The following is a 27,085-nucleotide window of genomic DNA, read 5'->3' on the forward strand; positions in this document are numbered from 1 at the left end:
TACTCTATTCTTAATATTAATCCTTCTGGTTAATGTAGTTACTTGACAAAAAATCAACAGAAAAAAAAGAACTACTTTGAGAAAACAAACGCTTTGGGAATTAGTAACCTGTAGTTGTACCTATCCTTATGGTTATTAATATATATTCTTTGTATAGTTTGATAAAATTATATTTTATAAATTAATACATTAAACAGCAAGAGAATTTTAGCTACTGAATTTTCTTTTGAATTTGCATTCTTCCCAACTTCTTATAGGAGTTATGAATTAGTTTACAAAGTTTATAACGAAATTACTTAATGATCTTTCTGTTGTCAAGTTTTCTAACATGTGCCTCTTTTTTTTCCCCCCAGAGGAAATAAAAGCGGAAACTGAAAAACAGAGGTTTGTGGGGTTTCTTTTCTTTAGTAAAAATAATTTGCAAACTTATCAGTCTTGGTTAAAGTAGTAATACAGTCATCTATATGTGGCAGATTTTCTGTATGTGATCTTTATGATAAAATTAATAATAAAAAGTTTTTAAGAAATATAAGCAGAAAGATCTCATAAATATAGGAGGGTATTCCTGAAATACCATAAGATACACTTTAAAGTCTTTGTGTAAAAAGACTTTGATTCATATTTAGAAAGATTACCAAAGGATTATTTTATAATTTAAATACTTTTTCAGTGACTAAATAGCTATTTTAATTTCTTTGATTTTCTTGCATTTAGTTACAGCTCTGGCCATTAGCTTTTTACCTGTAGCAAATCATTTCATTTCCCTGGGCTTTGGTTACCCTCATGAAATACGGGAAGATGGAAGATTGTTTAGCAAAATTCCTTTCAAACTGAAATTTTGTGTTTTCATATGAGTTTATCATCAGTACAATCAATGTAATATTCTAATCATACTCTTCTTTTTCCTTTAGTCCTCCTCATGGAGAAGCAAAAGGTGGATCAAGCACCCTTCCACCAGTGAAATCAAAGACAAATTTTATCGAAGCAGACAAGTACTTCTTACCCTTTGAATTGGCGTGCCAGTCCAAATGTCCCCGTATAGTTAGTACATCTCTTGATTGTTTACAGGTATGTATAAAATGGCATTATCTAAAAACTATTTAATTTGAACGTGTTTCTAAACATTACCATAATTGGTGATTCAGACATTTTCCATGAAAGCCTTGAGTATTCTTTTTGTGGTAGGAAGCCAGATGGTTGCTAATATACAAGAGAGACAGAATAATAGTTTCAAAAAGGTGTTTCTAGCTTAAGGGTAACAAAAATCATTAGTTGGCTTAGTGAGACAAATAATCTTTACTTAGTGTTTATTTGGTCTTATTTTCCATCAGTGAAATGCAGGAACCATAGTACTTTTAACCTGCTACTGACTTTACGTACATCATTATTTGCAATGATTTTACTGAATGCCTGCTGTTTTATATAAAGCAATAGGTTAATATTGACAGTTTAATTATTCACTGCTGGACTTCAGCTCTGATTTTCACATATGTCAGAAAAATTCCTTAACTCTTTCATCCTGTTTTATTTAAACTTGTGTGTTCACACACACAGGATTCTCTTAAGATATTTGTAAAATTTCCAGATAGAGGGGTCTTTCTCTCTTTAGGTCTTTTCACTGTTTGGGGAATTATATGTATTGAACCAATAATTCAGTGGCTAGGAAAAAACCATATTTATATGATTAGTTCGGGATTTAGATGAAGTTCATTGATATCTAAGGCTTTCCAGGGCTATAATGGATGATGATTGAACAAATCCATGATTTGTTACAGCCAGTGCATGGAAATTGGGTGTTCTGTATGTTCACAGATCTGATGCAGAAAGAGATTGAATCATTTAAATATGTTGATAGCTTTCACAAAAGCAGTATCAATAATGGTTAGAAAGAAAGCAGTAAGCTATTCTGATTCATCAGACCAGATCTAAAGTGTGGCTTTCTCAAAATAGGGCCTGATGGTTTTATTCTGGTTAGTATGTTTCTGTGGTTATTATGAATGTAAATAATTTTACATGTTTATAGCTAATACACCTTTCTTCAGGAAAAGTTGGTATAGCCTTGGATTTGATTATACTTTAATGTTTTTATGTAAAAAATTTAACATATATTCAATTACATATTATAATTTTAAAGTATATTCAATTAGTATATATATTAGCTTAATTAGGATCTTTATTTTCTTTCTGCATCTTAGAAACTTATTGCTTATGGGCACTTGACTGGCAATGCTCCAGATAGTACAACACCAGGCAAAAAATTAATTGATAGAATTATTGAAACCATTTGTGGCTGCTTCCAAGGTCCTCAAACAGATGAAGGAGTTCAGCTGCAAATAATAAAGGTAATTGATTATATAGTGAATTTGTCATTCATTGTGTATGTGTGTGTGTGTGTATACATTTTAAAGTTTATTTAGTTTGAGAGAGAGAGCCCATGCCAGCAGGGGAGGGACAGAGAGAGAGAGGGAAAAAATCCCAAGCAGGGGCTCAATTCCACAAACCATGAAATCATGACCTGAGCCTAAATCAAGAGTCAGATGCTCAGCTGACTCAGTCACCGAGGCATCCCTCTATATATTTTTTAAATCAGAAGCCATTTATCTTGGATATATTTGGAAAGGTCATTTTATGTGCTTTCCATCGCTAATAGAGGTCATTTAGTTGCTTTTTAGACCCCATATGAGTGGATTTTGTTGAATGCCAAGAGTTCACTAGTGAACTATATGTCTAGGTCTGTTATTTTGAAGGTCCCAATTTAGGCTGTGGCTCCCAGAGTCTTCCAGAGTATTTTGGTTTCTGGAATGTTTACCCTACATATTCCGTCTTTTGAGCTTTAGGGTTCATATGATGGTCCTGTGACCCCTCTTAAGTTTCTTGTCTACTTCTGGATCTCTTGTAGTCTGCCCTCTAGACCCATGCTTCACCATGTGAACTATTTGTACATCAGCCTTACTGATTCCCTTGCACCTATTCATTTGCTGAACATGCTCAGCCAAACTTTCTTCTGGGTTTGTGCTATAATACACCTGGGTGATCAAACTCCTTTAAAGAAAAGTCACTCAGTTGTGTTTTTAGTCTGTTATAAATATTGAAGTCTTAATATGACTGCTAATGGTCATGGTGATATGTTAAGCATCAGTAAAATTTTCTTGTACTTTTAGTACTTTTGAAATCATTTACATGTATAGAGTGTTTTTCATGTGTAGATAAAGCCCCTCTGAGCCTTTCAGTTTCATAGCTGTAGTCACTTCACAAGTTATTCTAAAAATGCCGTCCAATCAGTTGGCCTGTCATTTGCAATTTATTTATTTATTTTTTTAATTTTTTTAATGTTTATTTATTTTGAAAGAGACAGAGACAGAATGTGAGTGGGTTAGGGGCAGAGAGAGAGGGAGACACAGAATCCGAAGCAGGCTCCAGGCTCTCAGCCATCAGCACAGAGCCTGACACGGGGCTCGAACTCACGAGCCATGAGATCATGACCTGAGCCGAAGTCGGATGCTCAACTGACTGAGCCACTCAGGCGCCCCCTGTCATTTGCAATTTAATATCAATCATGGTTTATTTAAAATAAACTCAGTGCTGACTTTGTGTAGTATTGTACAGCATAAAGGACAAAAGAGTCCTTGCTCTTGAGAACTTGCATGTACCCTAATCTGTGAACATTCATACAAAGTTTATTGGGAAATTCACTTAGGATTATTTTAAATGCTTTATTCTAATTTAATCTGATACTTGAATGCTTTATTCTGTGTGTAAACATCTTCACCAACAACAGCAGTACATTTATTTCATCTGATCTGTGAGAACCATCTCAGAAAAATTTGGAAGTGAATAAGACAGTGGGTACCCTCCAAAGTTGACAGCCTTATTCAACAGATATGTCATATGAAGCATATGTCTTAGGAAGCATATCTGTGTTCTGCTGGACAATTAGTGCTGTGCATTTTAATAGACTAATAGTTTTATAAAAATGAAACTTGAGTGTTGAAACAATTTAATTGTATAGTTTTCTTGTGTTCTGGGTTTGGGAGGATTATTTGGAAATTACTGCCAGTTGATAATACATATTCAAGGTTAGAAATTCGGTTGGGTGTATACTGAAAATTCTGTTCATGTGTACTTGAAAGTGGTAATGATATCTAAAAGTTTTAATTCTAATATAAAAATACTCATATTTTTGTGCTGAAATGCAGGATGCAGAAAATTGCTTTAACTGTGTCTTTCTTTTTAAAGGCTTTACTTACTGCAGTAACATCGCAACACATAGAAATTCATGAAGGAACTGTCCTGCAAGCTGTGAGAACATGTTACAATATCTATCTAGCAAGCAAAAATCTCATCAATCAGACGACAGCCAAAGCTACTCTTACTCAGATGCTAAATGTTATCTTTGCACGCATGGAAAACCAAGCAGTAAGTATTAAAAAACAGAGATTGTAAAGAACACCACAGGTACCAAATAAGGTACCAGAAAAGAATTTAGAGAAATTATAGTGAAATCTTTGGTACTTGTAGAGAAGAATGTTTTTCATTTACAGTTGTACTTTAGTGAAGATTTGTGGTATTATTTTGCTTTGTTTTGAGGTTAACTGACTTAACTTTGGAAAAATATATTTTTGGTGGTTGACAAGTAGAATTTGAAAGATATTTATTGTCATCCTCATGGAAGTGTTAATAGATTGATGATACTTTTATTGTACTCAAGTTTAGTAGATGAGTGTAATGTAGCTATAATGCTACCTGATTTGATCTATTCTGCTGTAAAATATTTAGTCATTGAGTCCTTTCAAAGTAAAATGTGTATCTACATTGATGAAATAAATTTTGGGGGGCTAAGAGATCAGCTAAAGAATCATTTTATGTATTCTTTTTAATTGTTTAGGTCTACATAATTACATATCAACTTCTAACTTTTTTTAAAACTGATTTTAAACTTTAGGTATTACAGAGAGATCCCCTTACCCGTCTTTCTTTAATGCCAGTGTCTTATATAACCATATTATAATACTTGTACATTACTGTTAAATAAACTACAGAGCCTACTTGAATTTTACCAGTTTTCCTACAAATGTCCTTTTTTTTGTTTCAAGTTCCAATCCAGGATCTGACAATGTACTTAGTATGAATTTAGTTGTTATGTCTTAGTCTTCTGCAGTTTGTTGTAATTTCTCAATCTTATCTTTGATCATCTTGATGCTTTTGAGGGATACTTAAACCATTTCTTTTAAGGTACCTCAGTTTGCTTTGTCTGATGTTTTCTCATGATTAGACTGAGGTTGTCCAGTTTTTGCTAGAATACCTCTGAAGCATTGTTGTGTCCTTTTCAGTGCATTGTATCAGGAGTTCATGATGTTGACATGTCCTGTTACTGGTAATGTTAGCTTTGATTACTTGGTTAAGGTGGTATCTTCCAGGTTCCTCCACTGTAAAGATCTTTGAGTTACCTTAAAACTGTGTAAATATCCTGTTTCCTTCTTATACTTCCCCATCCCCATTTTAACTATCCTTCAGTGGAACTTGTTGGCAACATTTATTACTGTGGTGTTTCCCTAATGGTGATTTTCTGTTGATCTCTTCTTCTTTATAAACAAGAGTTATTCTTCTGTATCTATTAAAAGAATTCTTCTTTCCTATATATTTTTCAATTTTTTATTTATATCGGTCTTTACTCATAGATATTTATTCTGTTGGTTATAATTCAGTGCTATTGTTTATTTTGTTGCCTAGATTATTCCAGCTTTGGCCTTGTGTACTTTTGACAAGCTCCCATCCTTTTTTGAGTACCTCCTTACTTCCTGTAATCTCAAAATGTTCCAGGCTCATTTTGAATTTTTTCTCCTTCAGCCCTAGAACCAACCACTTCAACAGGGAGTTTTGGCTCCTTCAATTGGAGAATGGTAATTAGAAACCAAAATCTGAGTGCTAGGTGTATTCATTGCTACTGAGATGTTATTGCTTCTAGGCCCTCTCAGCAGATAGAGCTAGGAAAGATGTATCTGTATAGTCCCTCTTTCACCTAACCCCACACCTATATGTCTGTATATTTTTATACTGATACAGCTTTCAGTCCAACATGACAGGGTTCATTTCAGCCTTTTCCCTTTACTTATTTGTAACTTCCTGTCTCTAAACAATGAAAAGTATGGCTTTTATTTTCTATGATACAGTATTTGTTGAGTCCTATTATCCACATAAAATAGTTTTAGAATAGTTAACCCATACCACTGTGAGAAGCAAACTTACTAAGTAGATTACAGCATTTATTCTTCTTTTTTTTTTTAATTTTTTTTTTTTTTTTAACGTTTATTTATTTTTGAGACAGAGACAGAGCATGAACGGGGGAGGGTCAGAGAGAGGGAGACACAGAATCTGAAACAGGCTCCAGGCTCTGAACTGTCAGCACAGAGCCCGACGCGGGGCTCGAACTCACGGACCGCGAAATCATGACCTGAGCCGAAGTCGGCCGCTTAACCGTCTGAGCCACCCAGGCACCCCAATTCTTTTAGCCTTATAAGATTCATTCAAACTATTGTTTTCTGAAGTTACTTAGGTTCTTTTTTTTCTCCACACTCTTCATGCCATAATGTTATTCCTTTATACGATTAAATTAATTTATTATTGCTTGTTTTTCCTTTTCTTGGTTAGTTTTAATTGCTTATTTCTTGAGTATGTTAAACAGGACTATGATTTAACACAGCTACACGAAAGGTATACTCAGAGGACTACTCCTTCTTCATCCTTCTGACTCCATTCTTCTTCCCTCTTCTTCCTGCCCCTTGGATGTTGCTAATCTCTTTTGTTTCTAGTTTATCCGTCCTGCATTTATGTAACACAAATGAGCAGATAAATGTATGATTTCACATATCCTCTTTCTTACATGAGAGGTAGCATACTATAGTAGTTATGTATCACTGCATAACAAATTACCCCAAACTTCAGCTGCTTAAAACTTATCATTTAGCTGCTTATCTCTCAGAGTTTCTGAAAGGCCAGAATATAGTAGTGGCTTAGCTGGGTGGGTGTGGTTTGGGTTCCACATGAAGTTGTAGTTACCTGCATGGATCACAGTGTGATCTGGTGCTGCAGTCATTTAAAAGTTTCATTGGGCTAGAGAAGACACTTCCAGTCTTACTCATTTGGCTTTGGTGAAAGGTCTCAGTTCTTTACTGCCTGTTGTCTGGAAAGGCCTGAGTTTTGTGTGGATCTCATAGGGATGCGCACAGCATGGCAGCTGGCTATCTCCAGAGAAGATGATCAGACAGCAACAAAACAGAAGCTACAGTGTCTACTTTATGATCAGAAGCAGGTACCCAGACCATCCCTGGTACAATGTGGGAGGGGACTTTGCAAGGAAGTGAAAATCAAAAGGAGAAATCATTGGTGACCATCTTAAAGGCTGGCTACCACACATACTATACATCTCTCTTAGTACTTTGCTCTTTTCACTTAGAAGTATGTCCTGGAAATCATTCCATATTACTTTTTAGAGATCATCTTTTTTGTAGGTGTATGGTACTCTGAGATGTGCTGTAGTCTATTCAGTCACTCTTCTACATATTGACATTGGATCCTTTCTAGTATTTTGAAACTACAAATAGTAGTTGTACTGCTTTTTTTAAAGAAATGAATGCATATAATCTTTTATCACTTTTTAATGGCAGAAACATGAGAAAAGTCTTATTGGTTTGACTTGTTTAACAAGTTTTTTTTTTTAATAATTTATTTTTTAATTTACATCCATGTTAGTTAGCATATAATGCAATAGTGATTTCAGGAGTGGATTCCTTAAGCCCCTTACCCATTTAGCCCATTCCTCTCCCACAACCCCTCCAGCAACCCTCTGTTTCTTCTCTATATTTAAGTCTCTTATGTTTTGTCCCCTCCCTGTTTTTATATTATTTTTGCTTCCCTTTCCTTATGTTCATCTGTTGTGTTTCTTAAATTCCCATGAGTGAAGTCATATGATATTTGTCTTTCTCTGACTAATTTCACTTAGCATAATATCCTCTAGTTCCATCCACATAGTTGCAAATGGCAAGATTTCATTCTTTTTGATTGCCTAGTAATACTCCATTGTGTGTGTGTGTGTGTGTGTGTGTGTGTGTGTGTGTGTGTGTGTGTGTGTGTATACACACACACACACACACCACATCTTCTTTATCCATTCATCCGTCAATGGACATTTGGGCTCTTTCCATCCTTTGGCTATTGTTGATAGTGCTGCTATAAAAATTGGTGTGCATGTGCCCCTTTGAAACAGCACACCTGTATCCCTTGGATAAATACCTAGTAGTGCAGTTGCTGGGTCATAGGGTACTTCTATTTTTAATTTCTTTAGGAACCTCCATACTGTTTTCCAGAGGGGCTGCACCAGTTTGCCTTCCCACCAGCAGTGCAAAAGAGATCCTCTTTCTCTGCATCCTCACCAATAACTGTTGTTGCCTGAGTTGTTAATGTTACCCATTCTGACAGGTGTGAGGTGGTATCTCATTGTGGTTTTGGTTTGTATTTCCTGGATGATGAGTGATGTTGAGCATTTTTTCATGTGTCGGTTGGCCATCTGGATGTCTTCTTTGGAGAAGTGTCTATTCATGTCTTTTGCCCATGTCTTCACTGGATTGTTTTTTGGGTATTGAGTTTGGTAAGTTCTTTATAGATTTTGGATACTAACCCTTGATCTGATGTCATTTGCAAATATCTTCTCCCATTCCTTCGGTTGCCTTTTAGTTTTGCTGATTGTTTCCTTTGCTGTGCAGAAGATTTTTATCTTGATGAGGTCCCAATAGTTCATTTTTGCTTTGGTTTCCCTTGCCTCTGGAGATGTGTTGAGTAAGAAGTTGCTGCAGCTTAGGTCAGCGAGGTTTTTGCCTGTTTTCTCCTCTAGGATTTTGATGGCTTCCTGTCTTAAGTTTAGGTCTTTAATTCATTTTGAGTTTATTTTTGTGTATGGTGTAAGAAAGTGGTCCAGGTTCATTCTTCTGCATGTTGCTGTCCAGTTTTCCCAGCACCACTTGCTGAAGAGACTGTCTTTATTCCATTGGATATTCTTTCCTGCTTTGTCAAAGATTAGTTGGCCATACGTTTGTGGGTCCATTTTTGGGTTCTCTGTTCTGTTCTATTGATCTGAGTGTCTGTTTTTGTGCCAGTACCATACTGTCTTGATGATTACAGCCTTGTAATACATCTTGAAGTCTGGGATTGTGATGCCTCCAGCTTCGGTTATCTCTCTCTCTCTTTCTTTCTTCTTTCTTTCTTTCTTTCTTTCTTCCTTTCTTTTTAACTAATATAATTTATTGTCAAATTGGCTTCCATACAACACCCAGTGCTCATCCCAACAAGTGCTCTCCTCAATGCCCATCACCCACTTTCCCGTCACCCCCACCCCCCATCAACCCTCGGTTTGTTCTCTGTATTTAAGGGTCTCTTATGGTTTGCCTCCCTCTCTCTCTGTTTGTAACTATTTTTCCCCCTCCCTTCCCCCATGGTCATCTGTTAAGTTTCTCAAGATCCACATATGAGTGAAAACATAATATCTGTCTTTCTCTGACTGACTTATTTCACTTAGCATAATACCCTCCAGTTCCATCCATCCTGCTGCAAATGGCAGGATCTCATTCTTTCTCATTGCCAAGTAGTATTCCATTGTATATATCATTTGGTTTTCTTTTTCAAGATTGCTTTGGCTCTTCGGGGTCTACTCTGGTTCCATACAAATTTTAAGATTGTTTGTTCTAGCTCTGTGAAGAATGCTGGTGTTATTTTGATAGGCATTGCAACAAGTTTTTATTATATTACTTATGTTCCTAGCACTGTTCTCAGTTTCAGTTGTAGTGATGGGCAAAACCAACTTGATTACTACCTTGAAAGATCTTAAAAACTGTGGGGCATAGAAGGGAAAGATGAACCTTAAACAGGTAATCACACAAATAAATATATAAGTGAATTTTGATAAAAGCTGTGAATATGTTTCATGTCATGAAGGGTATTTAGTTCTGTGCTATGTAAAATTATAGAAAAAAAAGACAGGAGAGAGAAAGAAAAAAAAGTGGGGAGCAGACTGATTTAACTTGAACATTTGCTAAAATATTGTAAGCTAGAAGTCTAATTCACTTACATATACCATTAATAACCTTTCCCTTCCCCCTACTCATATAAAACTTTCTATAAAATGTTTAGGTCTAAAATATTTTCAAAGGAGAAAATGCTAATTTCTTTCTATAGAACAGTGTTTTTTTGCCTCTGAGGCCACACTTGAGGCTCTTGATTATCATGACTGGGACGGGGAGGTTGTTACTGGCACATAGCAGGTAGAGGATAGGGACATTGCTAAACACCCTGCAGTATACCACACAGTACCCCTCCACAACAAAAACTATCTCACCTAAAATGTCAGTAGTACTGATGTTGAGAAACTCATCTAGAAACTAGGGAAGTGTATAGAAAATGTTTAAAGGTTTATTTTCATGCAATAACATTGCTTTTTTTTTTTTTTAAGGATATTTCTAGAGTTATAGAAACACTAGAATAAATAGAACTAGAATTGGACACGATGCTTGTAGGTGATTCCAAAGCATGTGCTTGTTCCACTAAACCACATTGCCTATCTGTTGAAGCTTAGCCTGAGGGTGGGATTGGATTACAAGTCATAGGTTCTTCACTGCTACTTTGGAAATTGACTTTCTCATGAATGGGCTAAAGTATCAGTCTGAAAATTCTGTTCTGATTCCAGCTGTGCAAATAGTCATGTGCATCATTTTCTTTATCTGTAAAACATGGATTTAGACATGTTTATTATAAGGAATTTTGGCATTGGCACTTTGGGCATTAAAATCTTTTAGTTTAAATATATTTTATACATTCATATAATTAGTTCTGGTGTTTCCACATAAAATGGAATATTACTAAGAAATATGAAATGTTCTTATTTGACAGAGTATTTACCATTATGGAAATAACTTCTGTGAGAATCATTCTTTTTTCATATATATATAAAATTTATTTATTTATTGAGAGAGAGAGACAGATAGTGTGCACAAACTGGGGAGGGGCAGCAGAGAGAGAGGGAGAGCGACTCTCAAGCAGGCTGCATGTTGTCAGTGCAGAGCCCATCTGAGAGGGCTCGAACTCCTGAACTCTGAGATCAAGACCTGAGCCAAAATCAAGAGTTGGATGCTGAACTGACAGCCATCGAAGCATCCTGTGAGAATCATTCTTATTCTTCGATTATGAGGACCAAAGAGTTCTATCTGAAAGCAATAAAGTGCTAAAAAATGAAACTCTGTGATTCTGTTTGTTACTGGTTTAGCATCTTACAAGTAAGCCAGTTTTACAGGTGGTATTCTATATATAATAATGACAGGTCTCTTAAAATAAACATTTGTTGACATGATTTTTTCATCCTTATTAAGATGACTGGACAGAGACATTTAAGTACTCATTGTGATTTTATTTATTATATGTAATTTTATTATTTTTACTTAAATGACATTTGACAATGTGACATAAGAACATGTTACAGAAGAGTATACACTGAAAATTCGCTCTGACCCTTGTTTCTAATTTGGTCATTTCCTAACCCCCCCCCCCCCATAAGTAACCATTATCATTGAGTATTTTCTTGTGTATCTAGATTTCATTTGTTTATGTATGTATAAGTAAAATGAGTGTTGTTTTATTTCCCCATCCACTTTTTCCCTCCCTTAGTGAAATTTTGATTTTAGGAAAATCCACTGTTTGCATTAATCCAATTATTATTCTGAGACTATTAAAATTTATTTCAGTTTTGTAAATTTTGCTTAGGTTATACAGTCACATGATTCAAACACCAAAAATAGTGAAGAGAAGATATGTACTGAAAGATTTTCATCTCTGTTTTTATGCACCAATTTCCGTCCCTCTAAGAAGTAACCACTGTTACTTGTTCTTGTGTGTTTTTAGTATATTTTATGTTCTTTGCTTCTGATGGACTACAATTTCTAATCCCAGAGACAAAATGACACCTTTATATAAAGGATTTATAGTTGAGCATAACATTATCCTTCCAAATTTTAAACAACTTATTTTACTAATATGGGAAATTATTTCTTTCCAGTTGCAGGAAGCCAAACAAATGGAAAAAGAAAGGCATCGGCAGCATCATCATCTGTTGCAGTCTCCAGTAAGCCATCATGAGCCTGAATCACCTCAACTTAGATATTTGCCACCTCAAACTGTTGATCATATGACCCAAGAACATGAAGGGGACCTTGATTCCCATACAAATGATGTGGATAAAAGCCTTCAGGATGACACAGAACCCGAAAATGGATCTGATATTTCCAGTGCAGAAAATGAACAGACTGAAGCTGATCAGGCAACTGCAGCTGAAAGTAATCTTTTTGAGAAGGGGTTGTGGGACATGTTAAGGGAAGAGTGTAGGCATGCATGTTTGGGAAAGAAATGTGGAAAGGGTAATGTGATTTAATGGATAGCAGACACATGGTGGTTAGTTGTGGATGTTTTCCATCCTAGGTAGTGAATTTAATTGACTTCAAAATACAGGATATCTATTAATACTATGCATTCACTGGCATCTCATGAGCAGTACAATTTACAGACTTGTTTTAGAGGAGATACATGTTACTAAAGGGGGTCTTGAATGTTTGTTACCATGTCATATAGGAACTTCACTTTTCTTAAAACAGTTTCACAACAAACAAAAGATCTGTTTATAAGATTTTCTGGAATGTGACTGCAAGTTTTAGGGCATCAATGTGTTACTGGTTCAGAAAATACTATTGTCTGAAAGTACTGAAATTAAGTATAAAAATAGAGTAACCACCTAACATACAAAAATATTTTTATATCCTGATGTATAGTAAGCCCTAAAATTGAGATGTTCTCTGATAGTATTTTTCTGAGTAAATTTATTTGTAAGAGAAAGGTTAGAAGGGGCACCTGGATGGCTTAGTCAATTGAGCATCCAACTCTTGGTTTTGGCCCAGTTCATGATCTCCTGATTTGTGAGCTCTAGCCCTGTGTCAGGCTCCACACTGATAGCACAGAGCCTGCTTGGAATTCTCTCTCCTCTCTTTCTACCCACCTCACCCTCCCCCCCCCCCCCCCCGCCCCGCCCCAACTCATGTGCATTCTCGGTCTCTTAAAATAAGTATTTTTTAAAAAAGAAAAGGGTTGCAAGATTACAAAAATTAAATTACGTTTATTTATTTTACTAATTTGTTTCTCTAAAAATAATCACATGAAGTCATTTTTTTTTTTTTTTCCTCCCAGACATTATTTTCAGCTTCAGCTAGTTTATAAAACTGCTAGGGAGTTTTGTTGTTCCCTTTGTTTCTTGTTAACTTCCATCAAAAAATGATGGAAATTCTGTTGCCTGTTTACTATGTTTGCATGGAAGTAGGATGGTTAGGTCTTAGTTACAGTTCATCTGAATTCTGTATTTTTCTTTGAGAGAGGACTTCTGTAATATATTTTCAGCCGTTGATTTTTTTCTACCACATCTTTTTTATAATGTAATAGTGGGATGAACATCAGCAGTGGCATGATTAGATGCCTTTTTAATGCTTTTAATAGTGCTTTACTCTTTATTTTAAAAGGGGTAATTTTGGGGTGCCTGGGTGACTTAGTTAAGCGTACAACTCTGGATTTCGGCTCAGGTCGTGATCTCGCGGTTTGTGAGATCAAGCCCCACATTGGGCTCTTGGCTGACAGCATGGAGCCTCCTTGGGATTTTCTCTTTTCCTGTTCCTTCCCCCCTCCCTCCCTCTCTCTCTCTCTCTTTCTCTCTCTCTCTCTCTCTCTCAAAATAAACAAACGTTTTTTAAAAAGGGATAATTTTGATAAATCTAAGCATTCACAGTACCCAAGCTAATAGTAAATCTATGCTGCTTATATGATTTACATTTTTCTAGCCAGCTCTTGCCAGATTTCACCTACTTTTACTGTGAGCTTGTAAGAGGCTGATTCAAAGGACTGATCTCTAATAAAGCTGGGACTTTATTTCTTCATTTCTTCATGCATTCAGCAAATATTTATTTAACATACTGTATCCTAGGCACTATGTGGCACTTGAGGTTAAAAAGCTGATAGAGATAAAGACATTGTTCTAAGGGTGCCCATGGTTTGCCTGGATGGTCAGGCATATATAAATGAGGTATAATGTGATAAGTATCCTGAAAGTGACCTGCACAAGGTAATTCTGCTGAGGAGAGTTAAATAATACCTTTATAGAGAAAGTAATGATGTTTTGGTTGAATCTTGGTGGATAGGAGTTGAAATTGGCTGGCTAGAAAATTTAAGAAATTTTGTGACAGAAAAAGTAACATGGGCTGAGACTCAAGGAATGGAAGCATCTACTGTGTGCAAGTCACCTTGTAGGATACAGAATTAAAATAAGACATAATTTGCTGTGGTAGAGTCATGATTATTTTGGCCCTGTAGGTGTTTTTCTCCCAACAGCTGATAAAAATGAAAATTCTGCCTGAGAACCATTGATTAAGAGAGCTCTAGAGTTTGCTTTGAATTACATCTCTGTCACTTATTAGTTATGTGACTTTGGACATAATAGTTAACTTCGCTAATGATTTCTTATGTGTAATAAATATCGCTATTTCTGTCAGATAATTTGAGAACTGACTCATGATTCACTATTTTGTACACATATTAGTGACTGTATATTTAGTTTTGTTGAAACTAACTTTCAGACTCTAGATAATTTTAGGCAGCTAGAGGACAGAAATACAAAGCTTAAGGGTGGCACAAAGATTATCTGTCAAAACATCTTATATGTTTTTACTCCACCGAAGAATCTTGTGTTATTACCGTATTTAGATTTTTTATAAAATAAGTGTACTGATTGGTATGCTTCTTTATCAGATTTCCCCTTGTGGCATTCAGTATTCTGTAGAGTGTAGCAAACAGTAGATTAGGAGCAGTGAACAATAGGGAGGACAGGTTTCTGGAGGGCAGTGTGAGTTGGGATGAGGGTGTTAGCAGCACTATCAGCTAATGTGCAGTCTCATGCTGTTTGGAGTAGGGCAGAACAGGGTCCTTGATCCCAAAGCGTCCGAAAATGTTAATTGAGCCTTCCTGAGGTATTTGCAACATTTCAAAACAACCAGTAGAAATCCTATTTTTATCTGCAAGCTAACTCTGGAATGTCAAGGTTTATCAGTTTCTCTTAAGCTGTTCAGAAGTTCTCTTGGGCATATAAGTCTGTTTGATTGTTAAATTGGAGAATGAATCCTTTTTTATTTATTAAATTTAGTTTTACGTTGGGTATATAGATTGGTTTGGGGAAGAAACAGTAAGGAAGGGCTGGAATGCACTGTTGGAGGCCCACATGGCCCTGTCTCTTTGTCTTCAGAGACTTCACAAATACAAAGGCACATTATTGATAAACGGAATTGATCAATGCAGGCTTTAGTTACATTTAATATATTACTTGATAAGTATGTCAGACATGTTAGAAACTTTTCATTCAAAATACTTTAAATGTTTAGCTTCTGAAGGAATAATCTAGAAAATTTGCTTAAGTTGAATGATCATTTAATAGTTTGTCAAATGAATCATTTTTGAAATTGACTTAAATTTATAAAGTATTGTAAATTTGGTATAGTTATGAATTCTGAATGTTTAACTTGTAATTGCTTCTAGTTTCATGTTATCCATTGGATTTTCTTTTATTCTTAATTGTTTAGCAAAGTTTTTAATTTTAAATGTTTGGTAAAAGTTTCCAAAAAATTCAAATAATGTTTTCTTGGATTTTTATTTTTTAAAGCATTATCTAAAAATGACATATTATATGATGGAGAAAACCATGACTGTGAGGAAAAGCCACAAGACATTGTACAGAGCATAGTAGAAGAAATGGTGAACATCGTTGTTGGAGGTAGTGTGTTTCACTCAAAATTAGTTTATTCTTTGATATTTCATCTAACTATGGAGACTATTTATATGTGGAACAAAAAGGGCAAATATATAAGCTCTTTCTCAAATTAGAGTGTGTGTATAGAAAAAAAATATTTAAATGTTTTTAATTATTGAAGAATTAACTCTTTTTCTCTAGGTTCAGTTACAGTCTTTTATAATAATCCGTTACTCCCCCTCCCCATTGAAAAAAAGTTGATGCCGTTTCATTGCTTTGTTTTTGTGTTTTGATGGTAGAGATCTATTCTTTATACTCCTAAATGCATGAAAGTTGATAACGAAAATATTTAAATTGATTCAGTTTTGAGTATTTCATGTCTTTTTTTGAAAAAAAATTAGGCTTTCTTATACCTTTATTGTCACAACCAAGGTATAATTGATACAGGGGCAGGTCATATCTTATGGATATATCTTTGTAATACTATAAAGATGTTTTATTACAGTTTGTTAGGATTTTATCTCCCATTTTCCATAAATAGTATCATTTATAGATAGGATTAGATTTGAGACTAATCCACTGAAGCTTATTTAATTCATGGTATCTTGCCCAGGACTAAGCATAGAACCTTGCTACGTATACTTCTACATATATGATTAAATGTATGTACAGTATGGCTCTTGAATGAGAAGAATACTGTTTCAGCCATACTAACTCCCTTTTATATTACCATTCTTTCTAAGAATATCTTTTCTCCTTTAATGAAACACTAGAACCAGGCATTCATCTGATTGCCTTCTTGTTTTTTCATCTTTTCATTCAGCAAATACTAAGGAAGTACGTACAGTTGTGTGGCACTGTAGGAGGATACAAAAGTTAATCCAAGATAGACCATGCTCTGGAAGAAGGGGGTTCTGGAATGTATGTATGTAAGACTAATACAAGGTATAAAGTGATAAGTGCCGTTAGAAAGAAATAGCTAACATCCTATTAAAATTTTGTAAAAAGTGATTATTTCTAAAATGATCCGGGAGGACTTCATGTAGGTGATGACACTTGAACTTAGACTATATGGATTCACACAAGTTTGGGGAATGGTATTTGATGTATTGGAAACTCTGTTAGTTCAGATTTAGAGGAGAGGATGGTTTGGGAATTGGCAGGTGGTAGTTTGGCTGAAGTATAGAGTATGTGATGTCATACAATAGAAACTAAGGTTAAAGAGATTTTTTTTTTTAATGTTTATTTATTTTTGAGAGAGAGTGTGAGCTGGGCAGAGGGGTTGGGGGGAGGGGAGGTGCAGAGAGACAGGGAGACACAGAATCTGAGGCAGGCTCCAGGCTTTGAGCTGTTAGTGCAGAGCCCGATGCAGAGCTTGAACTCATAAACACCATGAGTTCATGACCTGAGCTCAAGTCAGATGCTCAACTAACTGAACCACCCAGGCGGTCCTCTTTGTTTTTTTTTAAGGGGGTCAGGGAAGAGAGGGAGAGGGAGAACTTTAAGTAGGCTCTGCGCTGTCAGCACATAGCCTGAGTGGGTGTGGGGCTCAAACTTGGAACCATGAGATCATGACCTGAGCTGAAATCAAGAGTTGGACACTTAACTGACTGAGCCACCCAGGCACCCCTAAGGTTAAAGAAATCTTAAGCTTACTAATTAAAAGTTTAGGATTTTAGACTTTATTCTATCACAAAATGAGTTACCATTATGAATTTTTTAACTAATAGATGGAATGATTAGAATTATTCTGTTAGAAGAAGGAAGTGCGGAAGTAGAAAGTACAATAGGAGACCAGTGCAGTAATGGAATCCTCAGCAGGACAGAAACAGTGGAAATGAAGAAAATGTGAATGAGAAGTGAGATATCGAATGTTGAATCAAGTAGGCTTTGCAACTGGGGTGCCTGGGTGGCTCAAGTTGGTTACTTGCCAACTGTTGATCTCAGCTCAGGTCATGATCTCATGGTTCGTGGGATTGAGCCCTGCGTCATACTCTGCATTGACAGCGCAGAGCCTGCTTGGGATTCATTCGTTCATTCATTCATTCTCTCTCTCTCTCTTTCTCTCTCTCTCTCTCTCTCTCTCTTTTTCTCTTTCTCTGTCTTCCCCTCCCCTGCTGGCTCTCTCTCAATATAAATAAATAAACTTAAAAAAAATCATTAAAAAAAAAAGACCTTGCAACTGATTAAATACCTTGCTGAAAAAGAAATTATAAGGTATGTCAAAGACCCCAAGAATATCTCAAGGTTTTGTGATTTACTAGAGGGACTCATAGGACTCATCATATAATTATACTCACCACTAAAATTTTTACCATGTAAGAGTATGATACAAAATCATCAGAGGGAAAAGACATGTGGGGCAATGTCTGAAGGAAATCAGGTGCATACTTCCAAGAGCCCTCTCCCTGTACAAGTTACACAGGAAGCGCTTAATTCCTCCACATCAGATTGTAGGTGTTGGCTACCAGAGTAGCTCATTAGACTAAGTGCCCAAAGTTTTGTTGGCACCCTCTACTTGCATGTACCCAAATTTCAGATTTCCAGAAGGAAAGCTATATTTAGCATAAACCACATTATTTGTACAGTTTAGGCACAGTAAGCCACTCTTAACTAGTTCTGGGAATAGTGCAAACCCTTCCAAAATGTAGTTCCAGGTGCTAGCCAAGTACCAACCTTGCAAGCAGGCCTTTCTAAGGATAGGCAGTCTTGGGCCTGCTATGTTAACTCATCTCTGCTTTGGTGGTATCCCAGTTTCTGAGTCTAAATGGGTAGGTGGATGGTTGTGGAATTGGTAGAATTAAATTATGTTGGAGGAAAAGTTAGCTTGGGAGAAAAAATTACTAAGTTTTTAGTGCACCATCCATGTGGAAATTTTATGATATACATAATAGAAATCTAGAAATCTGGCCTAAGATATCAAGACAGGTGCTATAGATGGGAGTCATTTTGTTATAAATTAGTAGTTAAAGCCATAAAATCATTGAATGGGCAAGTATAGAGACTAAACAAGAGGCCATGCTCCTGGGAAGTCTGAATTTAAAAACAAAAACCCTTGTAAACTTACAGTCAGGGAAGAAAGAGCATTATGTGCCCATGCATTCTTTAGAAGTTTAGTAATACATGTTAGGGGATGGTGAATTATGTCTCACGAGCTAAATTTAGCCCATTGCCTATTTTTGTAAATACTGCTTTTTTAGAACACATGCTTAGTTATGTATTGCCTACAGTGGCTGTCTTTGCACCAGGGACCATATGGCCTGCAAAGCCTAAAATGTTTACTAACTGGCCCTTTGCAAAAAACTCTTTACCAGTCTTGAATGCATATCAATACAGAGTGTGAAGTGAAATTTCTTTGATTTTTCTGCAACTTTTTACTTAGAACATTTCATACCTAGAGAAAAATCCAAAGAACAGTGCAATGAACACCTGTATGCCCTTTCTCTGGATTCACTAGTTAAAAATTTTGATACATTCATTTTATGTGTTTAAATAGACCTACACACATACGTGTATGTAAATGTGTGTGTTTTGCTTGCCTTTGCTGAACCATTTAAAGATGGGTTATATATATCCTGATGCTTTACTCTGTTACTTCAGCATATCTTTTCTAAGAATAAAGGCATTCTCATACATAACCATAATTCGTTTTAGCACCTAAGAAAATTAACACTATTTCAAGGATATCTAATATAAATACTACATTTTATAATGTTCCCAAATTCCCAAATCGTCTCTCTTATATCCTTTTTTTCCTTTTCCTTTTTAAGTACAGGGCCCAATCTGGGTACGCTCACTGCATTTGATTGTGTCTCTTTGGTCTCATTAGTTTAGAACAAGTTCTCTTGTCTTTCCCCCCATCTTTCATAACACTTACCTTTTGTTAAAGAGTATGAAATTGTCTTGTCGAATTTTACATATTTTGAGTTGATAGGGCAGTTTCCTGATTTAGAATAAATGTATTTGGCAAGAATACTGCATAGGGAATGTTGGTACTTCTTATTACATCATGTTATGTTAATTGATACATAACAAGTTACCCATATTAGTGATGATGTTTGATCACTTGGTTAATGATGAGCACTAGGTCTCTTCATTGTAAGGGAGCATTTTTCCCTTTATAACTATAGTTGACCATTCAATAATGAACTGCATGAGTGCACTATATGTGGATTTTTTCCCACAAATACAGTACTATGAATGTATTTTTGTTCTTCTTTTTTTAATGTTTATTTATTTTTGAGAGAGAGGGAACAAGCAGGGGAGGGGCAGAGAGAGAGAGAGAGAGAGAGAGAAGATCCTAAGTGGGCTCTGCACTGACAGCACAGAGCCTGATGGAGGGCTTGAACTCACAAACCGTGAGATGATGACCTGAGCTGAAGTTGGACACTCAGCCAGGTACCCCATCTTTCTTTTTGAAGTGGGCTTCACACCCAGTGCGAGCCTTGAACTCACGACCCTGAGATCAAGACCTGAGCTGAATTGAAGAGTCTAGCACCTACTCAGCCACCCAGGCGCCTTTGTATTTTCTCTTTCTTAATGATTTTCTTTATATTTTTTCTAGTTTACTTGATTGTAAGAATACAATATATAATACATGTAATATACAAAATATGTGTTTATCGACTGTTTATGTTATCAGTAAGACTTCTGGGCAACAGAGGCTATTAGTAGTTAAGTTTTGTGAAGTCATAAGTTATATGTGGCTTTTTAACTATTTGAGGGGTCAGCACTCCTAATCCCTGTGTTGTTCAAGGGTCAACTGAAAGAAATAATTTGAGAGTGATAGGTTGAGGTCATATGAGGATCCATCCACTTAGTGGTTTTAGCATCCATTGATGATCCTTGACTTCTTTAGATACTACATTGGTTGCCAAATAGTGATTTCATGATTCTAACATTAATTGACACTTTTCTATAGATAAGAGTGCTTCCCCTTAAAAAAAATAATACTGTGAACTCATGAATTCTTTTGTTATTCAGTGTATTATAATCACTTACCGTCATTATTCTTTGTTCCCGATTTGGCTAATAGGAATCCAGCTCCTGTGTCTTTGTGATGTGATTCCATTATCTTGGAGCACTTCTTGTTTTCTGGAACAGTGAGATGTTTTAAGTTAAACGTTCGACTTCCTCTTGCCTCAGCCCTGGAATCATTTAGTTCTTTAAGGAGTTTTTGTTCTTTTTAGAAGGCAATTGTATTTAGAGACTAGGTGTGCTAGTGAGGTGTCTTTACTTCCTGGCCTTTCTAGTGTACTGAGATAGATCTACAATCACAAATCATATTGATAGTTGCAGTTCACATCCAGTGCCACCAGGTTTCTCTTCATCTTCCTGCATTTCATATTTGTATCTCCCTTTTCCCAGCATTTCATATTTGTATCTCCCTTTTCCCACAGTAAAATCCCAGATTCTCAGCAACAGTGTATCATTACCAGCAACAACTAATTTAAAGTTCAAAAAAAAAAAAAATTACATATGTATTTAGTACATTTTCTACTAATGGTGAATAATAATACTATTTATAATTACAGAATTTACAGCAGTAAATTGTATTAACTGTTGATTTAATGTAATTTATTTTTGTTTTTATTTTTTATTTTAGAGAGAGAGAGAGAGAGCCAGCGGGAAGAGAAGCAGAGGGAGAGAGAGGGAATACTAAGCAGGGCTTGATTGATGCAGGGCTCAATCCCACAACCTGATTTTTGCAAAAACTTGACCTGAGCCAAATCAAGAGTCAGACACTCAACTGACTTAGCCACCCAGCCGCCCCTGTTTTGTTTTGATTTAATTGAAGATCCTATACATGATTCAAAGTCAAAATTATATAAAATATTGACTCAAAGAATTCTTTTATCCATTCCTTCCTTTGCTGACATACCTTCCATAGGTAGCCACTTTCATTACCTTTTAGTTTATCCTTTATGTGTGTGTGTATTTCTCCCAGAGTAATAAGCAAGTATTCTGATTATTTCTCTTTGTATGTCTCCTCCCTTTTTTTTTTTTTGGTCCCCCTTTTTTTCGTTTAATATATTCTAGGAATCCTTCTATTTCAGTTGATAAAGATTTTCTTTCCTTATTTTTTTTGTCTCTTGACTCTATTACGTGGATGTATCATAGTTGATTTAACCAATCCACTACTGACAGGAACTTTGGTTGTTTCCAGTGCTTTCCTATTACAGATATTGCTGCAGTGAGTAGCCATATACGTCTGTATTGTTTCGTATTTGTGGGGGTTTATCTTGAGGGAAGATTCATAGAAGTGAGATTACTGGGTCAGGTGGTAAATGAGTATGAAAATTAATTAGCTGTTGCTGAATATCCCTTCACAAGTGTTGCACCATTTTGCACTCTTACCAGCAATGTGTGAGAATTCCTTTTTATCCATAATTGCCAGTGGAATTTAAAGTTTTGTATTTTTGCCAACCTGTTAGGTGAGAACTCTTAGTTTATTTTTTTTTAATTCTAGTGCATTTAATATTCAGTGTTCTGTTTCAGGTATACAGTGTAGTGATTCAGCAATTCTGTACATTACTCAGGGCTCGTCATAAGTGTACTCTTAATCTCCTTCACCTATTTCACCCATCCCCCACTTCCCCTTTGGTAACCTCCAATACTCTATATTTAAATGGAGTCTGTTTATTTCTTTTTTTCTTTCTTCATTTGTTTTGTTTCTTAAAGTCCACATATGAGTGAAATCATATGATAATTGTCTTTCTCTCACTTATTTCACTTATCATTACACCCTCTAGATCCATCCATGTTGTTGCAAAAAGCAAGACTCCCTTCTTTTTTATGGCTAAGTAATATTCCATCGTATAGGCATACCATATCTTCTTTATCCATTACTTAGTTGGGTTTTAATTTGCTTTTCTGTACGAGTGAAATTAAATATATCATATGTAAGGGCCATTGTATTTCTTTTTTTAGTGAATCATCTATTCATGTCTTCATTCTATCAGGTTTTCATCCTTCTGTTATCCTTGATTTTTTTCCCTTAATTTTTTTTTTTTTTTAATTTTTTTTTTTTTCAACGTTTATTTATTTTTGTGACAGAGAGAGACAGAGCATGAACGGGGGAGGGGCAGAGAGAGAGGGAGACACAGAATCATAAACAGGCTCCAGGCTCTGAGCCATCAGCCCAGAGCCTGACGCGGGGCTCGAACTCACGGACCGCGAGATCATGACCTGGGTGAAGTCGGACGCTTAACCGACTGCACCACCCAGGCGCCCCTCCCTTAATTTTTAAGAATCCTTTTTACACTAGGATTCTGTGATATATTTTATGAATATTTTCTTTCAGTTTATTATTTTCCCAAGTCTTTTGACTTTGATACACTGCTCTGAAGAGCATTCTTGTTATAGATATCTTTTAGCACTTTCGGATACACTTCTAAAAAAAGGAATACTTTGATCAAAGTGTATGGGCATTTAAAATTTATATGTAATGCTGTTTAATATCACTTTGCTAGATGGATTATATCTTATTTTAATTTGTTTTTGATTACTTGTAGGGTCAAAACACAGGGAGCAGTCATTATTTTTGTAGGTTAAATGTTGGCAGTTTCATGGTCCAACTGAGTATCCATGGGTTTTTTATACTTTTCTGAATTGCCTATTCATGACTTCTTAGCGATTTCCTTTCAGTTTTTTGGTTTCTCTGTTCTGATTTCAAGATTTATTCATATTAAGAAATGAACCCTTATTCAGTGTATTTTAAATATTTTTTTCTAGTCTTTGTTTTATTTTCATTTTGTTTAGCCTTTGCTTAGGTTATTGTTCTGAGCAGATATTTGACCACATAAAAAATTTAACAAATATTGCCTTTTTCTTTGTGAATTCTGTTTTTGTCTTGCTTAGAATGGATTTTACCACAAAACTACAGAAATAATCTATACATTTTTCTAATACTTTTTTAATTTTTTGAATTCAGATCTTTAATTCATCTGAAATTAATTTTCGTGTATAGTATGAGATTGCATAACTAACCTATAGAATAATCCTTTCCCAATTAATTTGAAGTGCCAATTTTATCCTACATGATTCTGCTGGAGTTTTCTCTGTAGTAACATTGAGCTATTTATTTTTATTCAGTGTTGAATTGTTTAAAATATTTTAATTTTATAGTACATTTTAATCTTTGTAGTGCAAGTCCCCCATCCCCTTGCCAGTCAGTTTTTGGAAACATCTGTTAAGTGTATGCTACATAACTTTAGAGCCAATTCATTCAATTTAAAAAAAAGTTTATTAGTGATTGGAGTTATATTGTGTTCTTAACTTGGGGAGCTGCATCTTCTTTGTAGTATTGAACCTTCTTATCCAGACACAGAAGTTCATTCAGTCAAATCTTCTATGTCACTCAGTAAAATTTCATTGTTTTCTTTCTTTGGCTCCTTCACATTTCCTGTTAAATTATTTCTCTATTTTTTGTTCTAGTTGTTTTAAGCAAAAATTTTTTTTAATGTCATTTATTTTTTGAGGGAGGGAGGGAGGGAGACAGAACACAAGTGGGGGAGGGACAGAGACACACACACACACAGATGTGAAGCAGGCTCCAGGCTGTCAGCACAGAGCCCAACGTGAGGCTCGAATTCACAGACCATGAGATCATGACCTGAGCTGAAGTCAGATGCTTAACCGACTGAGCCACCCAGGCGCCCCTTTTTTGTTTTAGTTTTGATAGTATTTTGGACGAGTTTTTTCCCACACTTCCTAATTTATTTTTTTCATTTTAAGTTTATAAAGTCATATATAAGATTATTTTATTACTGCATCTTCTCAGTTGTTTCTTCCTTATATTTGCCCTTTTTCTTTCTTTCTTGGTGAGATTTGACTTTATGTTCAAGGATCTTTTTGTGGTCTTTGTCCTGTTTTAGTCTAGTGATAACCATCCTGCTAGGGTGAATGCCCATGTGGGCAGCTGTGCCATTTGTCTTCTGTCACTCTATTTGCTAAGTGTAGATGACGTATTTCTTCCCATACACCTGAGCTACTTTGCCAGTTTGCTGACCTCTGTTGTGTCCTCATACAGCCTGTACTTCCTCATCCTCTGGGTGTGTGTGGATCGAACTGTGTACTTCTGTGTCAGCTCTTTGGAAAGAAGAGAATCTCCCTGCAAATATGGGAAGGTGCATTGAAATGAGTTTTACAGTTCTTGCTCTGGTCAGAAGTCACAAAGGGATTGAACTTCATTTTGACTGTTGGCACTTAAGCAATGGCCACAAACAATTCCCACTTCCTAATTTAATTGGAATATAGAAAAACCCTTGTTTTCCATATTTACTTCCTATTTATTCATCTTCTGAACTCTGATATTTTCTAAGCGTTTTTTATTTGATAATCTTGGGTTTTCTTGGTGAAAAATATATTTTGTTTTTTTTTCTTTTACAGTATTTATTCCTCATTTTTGTCCTTTTGTTTCTATTATATAACATTGGTTCGAGCCTCATTTTGTTTTTAACATTGCTGTATTTCACTAGTAGGTATGATAATTGCTATTGTTTTTTGGAGGATACTCTGTCAAATTAAGTATATGAGTGTGTGTGCGTGTGCGTGCATGCGCGCGCCTGGATGTGATTTTACTTTTTTTTTTTTTTTCAAATCAGTCTTAACTTGAATTTTTTCATACCAGTGAAAAATACCAGACCAGCAATTATCAAACTTACTGATGAAATATAGCAATAATGTTAGAAACATCGCATCTGTCTCTTGTTTATATTTCTCCTAGTAATTTCAGTGGGATTTATCAAAGGAGAAGTTAATTTTTAATTGACTCTATTTACCATCTTGAAAACAAAAGTCTACACTTAATGTTTAGAGAACAGAGGAGAAAACAGAGAGAATAATAATATCTAACTCTATTAAGTACTTTCTGTATATCCCAAATGACTTTATTTGCTTTACTTACATTTATTCATTTAATCCTCCCCAAGCACTGGGATGTTTAGGTGCTGGTACTGTCCTCTTTTTTACAATGAGAAAATTGAGAGATTTTAAGTTAACTTGTAGGAAGCAGTAAAATGAAGATTCCAACTCAAGGATGTCTGGCTTCAAAACCTGAAAATAAAATCATAGAATGTTTCTGATTTCTTTTGAGAAATATACTAGGAAGGGAAGAAGAAAAGTATCATCAGTGAATATTGATTATTCCTCTTAGAAATTTGATAAAAAGGAGAAAAATGGGCAGTAGCAGAGGTATAGCAAGAGTTAAAGGAAGATTTTTTTCCAGTGAGAAGATTTGAGTATGTTAAGTAATGAGGAAGATTCAGTCATATACATGAAAATGTAATGTTAAAAGAGAATACTTGGGGCGGGAAGACACAAATGAATGCAAGAAGAGATGAATTTGAGGGTGAATGAATAGTTCACTTTAGAAATTCAAAGGAATATTTTTTCCCCTGAAATAAGAGGGGGAAAAAATTATTGGTGTCAAGGAGCTTTATGGTAGGACAAGGGAGATTGAGGTAGTCTACCTACTTCTTAGTTGAGTTACCTAACTTCTTAACTACGTAGAATGTGAAAGTCATTTGTTAAGGGAAAGTGGTGGGGGGAGGCAGTGGGAGAAGATGTAATTAGGTACTGAGAGAAAATGGAATAAGCTTTGAGGGATTATCCATTTCTGATAGTCGTTACTAAATTTTTTTACTTCTTGGGGCGCCTGGGTGGCGCAGTCGGTTAGGCGTCCGACTTCAGCCAGGTCACGATCTCGCGGTCCGTGAGTTCGAGCCCCACGTCGGGCTCTGGGCTGATGGCTCAGAGCCTGGAGCCTGTTTATGATTCTGTGTCTCCCTCTCTCTCTGCCCCTCCCCCGTTCATGCTCTGTCTCTCTCTGTCCCAAAAATAAATAAACGTTGAAATTTTTTTATTTCTTCCAGAGAATTCTTTGCTATTAAACATATATGTAAGATATATGTAATAAATAACATGTATTTAAAAGCTGCAATAGCATTTAGCACATAAATACATATATATTATACACATAATATATATATAAGAAGTTAGGATAGTATATTTAACTGTCTAACACTAGCATGTTAAAGCTCCAGAAAGGTCTACTGGGAAAACTAGTGTCTTATTTTGTGCAGCACAGAGCTTCCCAAATATATTTTATCAGTATCTTCATGTACCAGTTGTTAATTGCAAAACACGCTTTGAAATTATCCAGTTTAATCTATCTAGGATATTCTAATTTGGAGAGCAGAAAGCAGCTTTAGAGTA

General features: G+C 35.6%; 1 protein-coding gene and 1 pseudogene across 3 annotated transcripts in view; one reads left to right on the forward strand and one right to left on the reverse strand.

The window, feature by feature from the left end:
- Positions 1-27,085, forward strand: part of ARFGEF1 (ADP ribosylation factor guanine nucleotide exchange factor 1) — a 150,167-nt gene that overhangs the window by 51,901 nt on the left and 71,181 nt on the right. For 2 of the 3 annotated variants that reach the window (XM_045455005.1, XM_045455006.1), the window contains exons 2-7: positions 354-384; positions 912-1,068; positions 2,196-2,342; positions 4,237-4,416; positions 12,095-12,371; positions 15,782-15,892. In XM_045455005.1, the coding sequence (XP_045310961.1) occupies positions 354-384; positions 912-1,068; positions 2,196-2,342; positions 4,237-4,416; positions 12,095-12,371; positions 15,782-15,892 (903 nt within the window). Of the gene's footprint in view, positions 1-353; positions 385-911; positions 1,069-2,195; positions 2,343-4,236; positions 4,417-12,094; positions 12,372-15,781; positions 15,893-16,691; positions 16,790-27,085 lie in introns of those variants that run through there. The other variant, XM_045455007.1, reaches the window with a different exon arrangement.
- Positions 24,598-26,131, reverse strand: LOC123586114 (annotated as a pseudogene).

Source organism: Leopardus geoffroyi, chromosome C3 (genome assembly GCF_018350155.1).
Source record: "Leopardus geoffroyi isolate Oge1 chromosome C3, O.geoffroyi_Oge1_pat1.0, whole genome shotgun sequence".
Taxonomy (NCBI): Eukaryota; Metazoa; Chordata; class Mammalia; order Carnivora; family Felidae; genus Leopardus; species Leopardus geoffroyi.